At 52.8% G+C, this 11,479-nt stretch overlaps 1 protein-coding gene across 1 annotated transcript in view; it reads right to left on the bottom strand.

Annotated features, from left to right (window-relative positions):
- The window catches only part of TBX21 (T-box transcription factor 21), a 37,421-nt gene that overhangs the window by 3,793 nt on the left and 22,149 nt on the right, over window positions 1-11,479 (bottom strand). The window contains exons 2-5 of the mRNA XM_006277120.4: window positions 3,027-3,181; window positions 1,731-1,852; window positions 1,070-1,228; window positions 596-657 (exon numbers count right to left, since the gene is read on the bottom strand). Of these exons, the coding sequence (XP_006277182.2) occupies window positions 596-657; window positions 1,070-1,228; window positions 1,731-1,852; window positions 3,027-3,181 (498 nt within the window). The remainder of the gene's footprint in view (window positions 1-595; window positions 658-1,069; window positions 1,229-1,730; window positions 1,853-3,026; window positions 3,182-11,479) is intronic.

The following is an 11,479-nucleotide window of genomic DNA, read 5'->3' as shown; positions in this document are numbered from 1 at the left end:
GTGTGCCACAGAGGTTGAATAGACCTCCCTCTTCTGAAGCTAGCAGGAAGAAGACCCCTGTGTCACTGGAGCCCCTGTCCCCAGCACTAGCCTGCATCTCTGCCCAGGGGTGAAGGGCAGAAGGGCCCACAGCTCCATATCAGAGCCCAAATCTGAGATGCCCCAGGTGCCTGCCTGCCCTCTCAGTGAAAGCCCTCAGGGTTAACACTAGGTCAAAGGCCAAACTCAAGTAACAGGGATATCCTTGTACAGGAAACCGAGGAGAGAAGCTGAGCCTGCCCGGGGGCACCTGGCTGGATGGCTGGCCCAACTTCTGGAGACAGAGCCTGAGGCTGTGTTGAAGTGAGGCTCAAGAGTGATGCAGGGAGCAGGGGAGCAAGGAATTATGAACCAGAAGCCAAGGGGCTGTACATTGGTATCTCTCCCCCAAAGAAGGATTTATACCAGTGGAAGATCCAGCCCTGGGCCTCCAGCCATGTTTTAGAAGTGGGAGGAGAAAAAGGCTGGGAAGTGGCAGGGGAAGTTCTTCCCTAGGGGACCTGAGGTATGGATGAAGTTGGAGTGAATATCAGGTGGACAGAAGGGAGATACTCACGAATCAAAGTTGTCCCTGAAGCCTTTAGCAAAGGGGTTGTGGTCGATCTTTAGCTGAGTGATCTGGAAAGAACAGAGCAGAGCCTGGGAGAGTGTCTATGTTGGGAGGCAAGGGAGGGGCAGAGAGCAGGAGCCAAGGCAACCTCCCACCTCCCTGCACCCTAAACCCTGGGTAACCCACCCATAAGCAGTAGAGCCCCTGCAGTGTCCTGGCCCACCCCCTTGCTCTCCCTCAGTGCCCACCCTGCCCATCCCAGCCTGACAGGGGGTCTGGGCTGTGGACAGTTCACACTGGAGAGGCTGAGTGTGTATGGGGTGTGGTCCGATGCTCCAGCCACCATCCCACCCATAGCTTCCAGCAGCCACAGTGCCCTTCTTGGCACAGTACCCTCTGGTGGCTGCTGTACCCCTGCCCCTCCCTCAAGGAGTTGCTACCACAACGGGGAGGCACTCTCTCCACCCCTCTTGCACTTACATCGGCATTCTGGTAGGCTGTGACAGCGATGAACTGAGTCTCGGGGAAGGTGAAGGTCTGGGTGCGGGCAGAGGGGTATGACTCATCTCCCTCACCATCCTTCACCTCAGTGACATGCAGCCGGGGCTGGTACTTGTGCAGAGACTGCAGCACAATCATCTGTGGAGGCAACGCACAACTGGGTGAGGGGTGTTGATAACAGGGGGCATCAGGGACTTGGACCCATGGGCCAACATCATCCCCATTGGGCAACTTTGGTGGGGGGGGAATAGAACAGTGACCTCATGGCCCACAGGGTGCGATATTCTCTCCACTGCTCTCATACAGCAGTGAGTTCCACAGGTAAACTGAGTAGCAAAAGTCAGCACCTGGCAGTGGAGGGAAGACACTGGGGAGAAGGCAGTTTGCATGGGGACAGGTTTGCAGCACTGAAAAGCCAGTGGAGAAAAGCAGGCAGCAGCTTGAGTTACCAAAAAGTTTTGAGGGCTGCTGAGGGCATGTGGGATTCTCTTCAGGATGTTCAAACAGTGCCCTGACAGATCACCTGGTGACACAGTTGGGGTCCTGGCTGGCACCAATGTTAGCATCCTACTGGGGAGTTCTGCATGGTGTTGTGGCAGGAGGTAGTGCCAGCCCCGGACCAGGTGGAGGAAGCTGTTACCTGGGTGACATTGTTGGATGCCCCTTTGTTATTGGTGAGCTTGAGCTTCCCGAACGAGACCTCCTGGCGCATCCAGTGGGCGCCGGTGTTGGGGGAGTCTGGGTGGACGTACAGCCGGTTACCTGCAAGGCAACCCCTGGTTAACACTGCACCATCCCCTGGCCCGCCAGCTAACTCCTCTCCCTCCACCCAATACCCTTTAGCTCTGGGCTAGCCCCTCAGAGCCCCCTCCTACTAGCTAGAGCCCCTAGGCTGGGACCTTCCACTCAGAGCATGGATCCCAGTGGCAGAGCACCACTTGCGAGTTCATGACCATCACATCTTCTCTGCCAAGGGAGGAAATTCCCCCTTGCTTCTACCCCAAACCAGGATGGGCTGAGCTGTACAGGCAGCCAGGGAACAACCTGGGCCCCTCACACTAGGGGGCACAAAGACAGGATACTGGGGCACTGCTGCACAACCTCCTCTGCCCACGAGAGGGAGCCCCAGCTCCTGGGAATGCCACAGAGGTCAAGGGCAGCCAGTTCCCTGCTGGGATCATGTAAGGACAGGAGAAAACAGAGGCAGGGGAAAGGGGCAGGTGAAGGGGAAAGCTTTATGTACCAAGCAGGTAAGGCAGAAGGGAGGGGTGTCCTCCTGCTTCTTATCACTTGGGTTATCACAAAAAGGGCTAGCATGGTGCAGCCTGGACCAGAACAAGGGGAATTAATCAAAATCTGTCCCATTTTATGGATGGGAAGGGACTGTTCCCCACCTGCCTAGCTTCCACTTGGGAATTATAACCCTGAGAGCCTGGCCATAGCTGTTCTGGTCACAGGGCCCTCTGTCCTCTGCCCAGCTTCTGTAGTGGGAGTCACTGGCAGGACTGGTAGAAGAGCACCTGGCTGCTCCAAGCCCAGCTTCTCCAAGCAGAGAGCGCTGCAGAGGATGCTACCCAGGCCCTGGCCGTGAGGAGCATCCAGCTACTTCAGTTCCAGCCTCAGCTGGTGGGAAGCACTGTGGAGGATGGTGCAGGAGCTCTTGCTGTGGGGGAGCTCCTAGCTCCCTCTTCTTCTGGCATCTCCCAGCACAATGTGCCATGTGTGAGTATAGGGAGGGCAGAAGCACCAACTTTGTGGGGGCCACCTAGCTTCTCTCAGGAGCCCTGATGGAGATGGCCCCAAGCCCTGCCCTTCCCTTTATAGCCAGTGGGTTCCCTCATGTTGGGACTTGGGCTCCTTCAACCCTTGAGTGAGACAGCTGGCTGGGGAAAGGAAAGGGATAGGAGTGGGTGGCTCTGGATTTGGGACTCCGTACCTGGCATGTTCCCCTCTGCCTTGCCGCACTGGACCCACTTTCCGCCTTGGTACCTCCAGTGGTGCTGGTCCACCAGGACGATGTCAACACAGACATTGTAATGAGCCACGGGGTCCAGCCCAGTGAGGTTGAAGCTGAGAAACGGGAACATGCGCCTGGAGAGGGGGAGCAAACACAGCCTGTTGCATTACACTGGGAGGACCCTTAAGCCTGGACACCACCCCCCTCCCCCGAGCCCTTCCCTGTCATCAGCGAACTCAGGGTGGTGGGAGGGTTGGCCACTGACCCCCAGCATGCCCCATGCATTTGAGACAGGATACGAGGGGACAGAACAGGTGCTGAAGGAGATGTCACCAGGGTGGGGCAGGCTCCATGAAGAAAGGAGCTGCCCCAAAGATTTTTCTAGCTGTAGTGAGTTGAAGGGAAAATGTGGTAGCAACCAGGAGGGGCAAATGGTTGTGGCCTAGTTTGTCCCAGCCTGTCATCTGCATGGAATTGGTGGGCCCTGCTGTGCTAGGAGCTGTATAGACATGGACATGAATGCAGACACACACAGTCCCTGCCCGATGGAGCTCAAGACATGAGACCACCCAGCCAAGGGTTGGGAGAAGAAACTGAGGAATATCAAGAAACATCTTTGCCCAGGGCCTATGGCAGAGCTGGTTTGAACCCACATCTCCCAGCTCAGCACTGCAAGCAGGAGTCTTGGGTCAGACTGACCAGCTCTAGTACAACTCCTGTGCCTGCACTAGTCCCCACGTCTCCCTGGGGCTGCTTTACCAACGCAACGAGCTAGAGCCTGGGAAGCTAGAACATGCCAGTCATTGCCCAGCACTTCAGTGCATGGGGGAGGCAACAACAGCCCAGCATTAGCTGCCCAGCCCCTTTCAATAAGGCGCATTAACTGACCAGAACAGGTGGCAGCTCTATGCTGGACTCATCCCCACATCCGCTTCCCACCCCCACCCCTAAGCCACTCTTCCGGTTCAGAAACCAACACCATTTCTATTTTCAGCTTCATCTCTGGGCTTGGGAGAGGCATGCAAACCAGAAAGAGAGGAAGGGAGGGAGAGAAACAGGGAATGGGGAAGAGGAGAGAAGCATAGAAAGCAAAGGGAAAGCAGGGTCTGCCAGGCTGCAGGCGGAGAGCTTCATGTCAGTCCCATTAGAGTGACTCCTGAGCTCCTTAGTCACAGCAAGAGCAGATGCCCAGGCCAGGCAGCTGGGGAACAGCAGATACCAACTAAGCTTCCACTCAGCCTCCTACTGCATGTCACTCAAGGGCTGGGCCTGGCAGGGTGGGGAGGTCCAGCAGGTCATAAGACTGGTCACTGCCACAAACCACATCACTCCAGTGAGCTGCAAGCAGGAAGGAAGCTCAAGGACCCCAAGCCCCACCGGCTTCAGGCCCTTACGCTGAAGGGGTAATTCTTTTAGCTGCCCCTATATACTGGGGTTGTCACAATGGTCAATGGGTAGTTGGCACCCTCTGGTGGCCAGTGGTGTCACTGCGCCTCACTGCTGAAAGCTTCGACGTTGCAGTTAGAAGCAGCTGCTGCTCTGGTTCTGGAGGTTGTGGGTTGATCTGCCTGGGGATTTTTTTTTTTTTTTTTAAACAAACCTTTTTTTAATGCTGACAAACACTAAATCACCCGAATAGAACATGTCCACAAAGCAACAGCCAGCTTCAACACATCACCTCACTTGAACACCACTTGAGGGAGGGGAATCTTCATAATTAAAAAAAATAATTAAATGGGACATTTTTGGCAAAGGAAAAAAATTGCTTATTTCTCAAACCCCCAACATTTTTTGTTTGCTTGATTGATTTCAAAATCTTAGTATTCAGACTAGTTATCCTCAGTCAGGGGGCCCATGCAACCCTGGGGTCCCTTAAGATCCCTTCAAGGGTGTTGTGGGGTGCCATGTAAAGTTAGCACTGTTAGGTGTGCCAATCAGAGATTTCAAATAGAAAGCCATAGTGGCAAAACTATGTCTGACCTGTTGTGGGCTTTCTGAGTTCTTTGCAATGAAAGGAAAATTCTGGAGTTTTTTTTTCCTGTAGTCAAACAATGAATGAAAAGGAAGAGCTGGCATTTTCTGATGGAGGCCTTGAGTTTAAAAAGATTGAGGACCACTGATTAAGACTAAAGGGGAGAAAAGAAAGGATACATGCAGGGAAAGGTCAAAAGTAAAAATGTTTGCACTGATTTGAATAAAAATAATATTCACTCTCTGTTGGTCAGGTTCTGGCATTTTTGCAAGAACTGAAGTTCTCTTCCCAGTTTGGGACAGGAGAACTTTTGGAAACAACAAAAAATCTTGCAGCACAGGAAACCCATTTCCTGACAGGCCAAGATGCAAACTCCTCACCTAATGACAGTGTCATTGCTTGTGTGGACATGGCTTCTCAGGTTGGCCATGGCAGCCCTGGGCCTGTCACAAGAGCAGAACCATGAAAGTCTCCACTCCTGTTGCACTGCTCACACACCACACTGCACGCACACATGCATGCATGCACACGGTCCTGTGTAGAAGAGGCACTGCCCACTGACTCCATGATTCGTAAGTATGCCGACAAGCCTGGTGGACAGGCAGGAAGCTGGGAAACAACCTGTCCTTCAACTCTCAATTGGCTGTGAGTACCAAACCAAACCTTGTCATCCATTTCCCTGCACACTTCAGCAGGAAAGCAGCAGCAAAGGGAAACTAGGGGACACTGGGGTTTTTAAGGGCAAGATCAAGATCCTCTGCTGGTACAAACTGGTGTCAAAGGTCAAGGTTTCCTTGGACCCAGTGGCCCATTGCTCCCCCCCCATTGGCCTGCAGCTGGGGGGAGGGAGGGGCAAGGAGTACGGACAGGCAAGGTAGTCAGCATCCTATCCAGCTGTTTTGATTCCCTAGCCTGAAGGACCAGGCTCCCATTTACAACTGGTCACATGGAGGCAGCCTTGGCCATGAGTGCAGAGCAGAGCTGAAACTCACTCCTCTGGCTGGGTAGGGAGACAGTGTGACCACTCGGCCACTGCACCCCTATTGACTGGAAAGGTGCCATATCACTGAAAGGAGTAAAACTTATGCAGGAGGAGAATTGAGGCCTAAGGTGCTATTGGCAACAAAGGCAGAGAATTTATTATTGTACTCTATGAGGCATGCACAAAGCTCAGTTGTATATGCTGGGGTCTAAGTCTCACATAAATCTATAGGACATGCTTATGCTGCTTTAAATGCATCTATATCAGAACCTAGATGCATTGATAGAGGTCCACTGAAGACACCCAATGTTTTCCTTACTTATCCTGGTGGTATGCCGCTGGCTCCAGTAGGAAATCCAGTTTACATAGGAGTAAACTAGAAATCAATCAAGCCCAGTTATGCAGGTGTCAATCAGGAACACCAGCAAACCCTTCTGGCCTCCCACCAGAACCATTAGCTCCAAGCTTTCTAGAAGCTGGGAGTCAGCCATCCTCTCCCCCCACAACCCTAAAAGCCATCATGATTGGCTATAAAAAGGGCAGCTTTCCAGAGTCAGGATTGCAAGGTTCTTTCTGCTACCAGGAGGGCTAGAAGCTTTTTAAATGAAAGCCAAGCTCAAGCTTCCCTCACAATCACTCAACTCCCAAAACCATGGCTTTCAGGTGAGTAACTTCCTGCACCCCCCCCCGAGAGTTTCCATAAAATCATAAAAGTTGGCACCACTGGATTTTGGTTACCCTCACCCAGGTATAAATCAGGAGGGGGCTCCATGGAAGGACAACGGTATCATGCTAGTGGGAGTTACACTACTGGAGATAGGCATCTTTCTAGCAGGGACACTGGCTTCTGTGGTTCCCCTGCTTCACTTGTGGCAGGTTAGGGTATTATGTCTAATGTTGGACAAGAGTTGACAGTAGTTTTATGAAGAGTTTAGATTATGGATTGTATAGGACAGTTTGGATAGGAATGACCCTGCCTCAGGCAAAGGGTTGGACTAGATGACCTCTGGAGGTCCCTTCCAGCACTACTTTTCTGATTTCTATGACCTTCTTATTGTGCAGTGTTTGTGCAGTACCTGGTGCCAGTGGGTTCCAGTCCAAGAGGGGGCACCTAGGGAGCTATATAAGAAGAATAGGTGTGAGAGGAAAATGTGAACCCTCATGGTCTACTCACATTCCCACTGAAGACGGGATGGAAGACCCTAGGTGTCAGGCACACCACTGTAAAATCCACCCCCTCCAAGAGTACAAGACAAGGGTTTATAGAGAGGTCTCAGCTGGGCCAAGGTTGGTCCCAGCCCAACCTTTGTTGATCTCTGCTCAGCGCTCATCCTTCCCAGTGTCTAGGATCCCTTGGTGCTCAATAATAATCCATCAATCAAACAAGATGTCTCCATATGGAAAGGACAGTGAAGGAGGGAGCAGACAAGAGAGGGGGAGAAAGGTGTGAATATTTTACTAGCTGGTGAATAAAAGATGTGCTGTGGGTGGGGAGGCATGAGGGTCTCGGACGCAGCCCTGGGCAAGATGCCTGCCTGCTGAACTGATTGCTAACTATGTGATGGGCCCCAGGGATGAGGTTAGGTAGAGGTCACCTGATCCCAGGGCAGCCTAGTAATGGCAGCTGGAAGTCATCCCTGGAGTCATGCCAGCTGCTTCTGGCTTTCTGCTGCAACTGGGAGTCTTGGTTGAGGCTAGGGTAACCCATCAGACACAAAGCACCTACAGTGTGTACACACAGCCACATATACATGCCACAGTACATGTGAAACACACTCAGGTCTGCAGACCTACAACATGTGGCAGAGTCAGGCATGAGCACACATCTATGTACAGATGCACATAGCTGTGACAGGCAACACCTACATGCACAGATTCACATGCCATGTAAATGCAATTAAGTATACAGGCACACATGATTAGTAGATATCAGTCACACAAAAAAATTCTAGCCCAGGGTAACCAACTTGAGGCATGCATGCATGCCACAAGTGGCAAGGGAAGTTTCTTGGTGTGGCACATGGCAGATCAGGGAGGGGATAGGCAGCACGGTGACAGATAGGGAAGGGAACAGAAAGCAGAGCAGCAGGTTAGGCAGGGGGCACAGGGAAGGAAGAGATGATCAGAGTGACACTTGTGGAAGGCATCAGGCTTAACTTGCAGTATACCCGCCAAAAAGGTTGGTCCCCACTGCTCTAGCAGACACATACACACACTATCAGTTGTACACACTACCCCCCAGACCAATTCCCGTGTTGCATTGTACCTTGAATTAATCATTTTCACAAGCTCACACTGGTGATTTACATTCACTTTTTAATCAGTCTAAATGACACTAGGAGTTGCAAATGAGGGGGGGGGGGGAAATCAAGACTATAAATGGAGCTTGTGAACCAGTGACCACATATGCACAGGTATCACCAATCACACTCAGCAAAACAGGAGAGATGTGTGCGACACCTTGGTGCTCCACTCCTACCCCCCACCACTTGCTCCCCACTTCTCCAGCTAAACGCACCAGCTCTGAGCAGTGTCACTGTTTAAAGTTTAAAGGCCTCGTTTAAATATTCATCTGGCTTCTCTCCTTTGGAAAATGCCAGCATGAACTTGGAAGGGCCTGTGGACAGAGCCTGGCCTGAGGTGAAGGACTGGCTGGGCATGGGTGCCATTATGTGTGGCAGGGAGCAAAAGGAAACACCAAAACCCAGAAGAAGACTTGACCTGGAAAGGGGCTATACCAGCCCCAGACCCACTGGTACTGCCCAGAGTGTACCAGGCAGGACAGGTCTTCCCTCCTTCCCTCTCTTGGCTCCCTCATCCCCTTTTGCGTCCTTCTGCTTCGCGCTCTCTTTCTTCTCTCCACTTGTCTTTCTCGCTTCCTTCCTTCCTCTGCTTGTTTTCTCCCCTTCACCCCCTCCCCCTCTGCTCTCCCCCACCCGCTTGCCACAGCACATGATGCTCAAAGCTGATGAGTGGAGGCATGGCTGGTGCGGTCCCCATGCGTGGTTGGGTGCGGTGCACGGCCTCCCCTGGCACTGTGTGGGAGGGGGTGCTGCGTGGAACCAGGATGGGCTTTGCCACCTCAGGCACTGGGTTTCCTTGAAGCGCCAGTGTTTCTCATAAAACAGGTGCTGGGGCTGAGTGATTTCAGGTCTCTGTGGGATGACCCAGCTCTTCAAAGCAGGAGCAGGGCTTGCTTCTCAGAAACATCTTTGGAAAGCCCAATGCCCAGGCCTCACCCCCACAGGCAGGCCAGGCTGGACATCAGAGGGCTGGGACCCTCCTTGCACCAAGGCTGGCAGACCCCTCCCTGCCTCTCTCACAATGGCCCCAAAACCCCTATTCATGACACGAGAGGGTCACTGGGAATAGAAGCCCATCAGAAATCAAGCCTCCTTTCACATCCCTATGCTGCCGTCTCTGGTGACTGCCCCTCGGGCAGGGAGGACCCTTGCCAGGCTCCCTCCACTGCATCCCTGGTCAGCAGGGGTCACCTTTGGACAGACAGCCCCTGGCCTCTCGCTAGCTCCGTATCTCCAGCCTGTTCACCCCACCAACCTCAACATTCTCTGTGTCTATGCTCTGCCCTTGCCCATGCCCAAAGCTTGCCATACCCCCCCAACTTAACCCCTGACCCCGCCCATATCCACAGCCTGCCCAGAGCACAGTCCGTCTCCGCAGAGCCAGCCCACATCTTCTGCCTGACCCAGACCCTGATATCATTCAGAAACAAGCCCCATGTTTGAGAGCACCCCCAAATACTTGAGCTTCTAGCAAAAACAGCTATTTTTAAAACCTGATACACAAGAAACCTCATTTTTTGAGCTGGAAAGGGGGAGGGGAGGGTAAGTGGGGGGCACTGTAAGGGGAGATTGTGGGTCAGGACTGAGGAGAATTTGCAGAGATATGAAGAGAAGAGGGCATTGTCCCTGGCCCAGAGAGCCTCAAACCACTTTCTTCAGAGACAAATGTAGTGGTTCTTGCCTGCATCAACTGTCCTGCCCATTCCACAGCTGAGACTTACCAGCCCAAGTTAAACTCATGGGTCCAAACTGTCCTGGAAACCCAGGACCACTCCAAACCCAATCCCTACCCCTGCAACGAGCCAGAACTGGAACCCCAGCCTTTGCAACCCAGATCCAAGACACACACTTCCACTGACACGGACAAACTGGTGACACTCCCAGTCTAGGTTTTCATCCACCCCTGGGTGGGTGGGGGGGGGGGGGGGAGGTAAAGGAGCAGTTTCATCCTAAGAGCCTGGGTTTGCAGCTCCAAGGCATTGGAGGGTGAGGAGGAGGCTGGATCTGCTGATCCCCTCTCACATGGAGCTATTTATACTGTACGATACAGGCTTTTTGCTATGGTGATTCACAGCAGATCCAGGCTGGGTAGGAGGGGGGAACTGGCTGGCTGGACAGGGGGGCTCTTTCTATGCACGTGCCTGAGCAGCTGAGGATCTAAGGATCCTCAGCAACCTCCACATTGCAAAGAACCAAGAGCCAGATCTTCAGCTGGTGGAAGCCTGCATGGCTTCTCCTTGCCTCAGCAGAGCCCAGGCCAGTTTTCATCTGGCCCAGACAGGCCTAGCACCTCAGGCACAAGGAGACACCATCCCTGTGCCACGAGAAGAGGCCCCCTCAGGTTTTAGCTCTGCACACTATCAGCTTCCCTGGAAGCAAAGAGGAATGTGAAGGTGCCTTTTTCAGGCTGTATTGTCCTCATTATTGCCTGATAAGCCCATGCAGTGGGTAGGACCAGATGAATTCACTGAGCCTCTTCCAGGTCCCATCAAACACGGGTATTGCCAATGACTTCCAACAGGAAAAGGATCAGACCCTACACAGCATCTTCTGCAACTCTAAAAGCACCAGGTGCTCTCCGAAATGCAGCCACCTTTGAGGCAAGACATATGAGCAGCCAAACACAACAGCAAAAGGAGGACATAAGTTATCCTGCCTTAGCGAAAGTACAGCCTGGAGCAGACAGAACCACTTTTGAGTCTGATCCAAATGGCACAGAACTCAAGACACCTGGCTCTCCTCCTCAACTCACACCGATTGTATTTTGCCCTGTCCCTCTGCTGTGCCATAGGCTTTTGTATCTTTGTGCCTCTAGATGCAGCTGCCACTCTCCATCTCTGCTGTATCAGAGTTGCTGGTGGGGGGAAGGAGAGAATGCTCTCTCTCTCTCTCCCATCCACCACAGGGCCAGAAAGCCATTAACAAAGCTATGCAAACCCCAGGATGGGGGCTATCATTTTACACACAAGGAAAACCCAGGCCCAGAGAAAGTTGCAAAGCTGGAAACAGAACCCAGATGCCCTGCCCATCCCATCCCCACACCTGGGTCACTGGGTGACTAGGAGCTTTTAGAAGGTGACACTACCATGACAAAGGGTCAGCTGTGTAAGTCCAGAACTTGCTGCTATGACAATGTTTTGATCCCTCTCTCCAGCTGACAGGCATTTCCGCCGTC

The sequence above is a fragment of the Alligator mississippiensis genome, chromosome 4 (assembly GCF_030867095.1).
Source record: "Alligator mississippiensis isolate rAllMis1 chromosome 4, rAllMis1, whole genome shotgun sequence".
Classification (NCBI taxonomy): Eukaryota; Metazoa; Chordata; order Crocodylia; family Alligatoridae; genus Alligator; species Alligator mississippiensis.
Note: the sequence above shows the minus strand (reverse complement) of the source record. Positions and strands in the feature narration are given on the sequence as shown.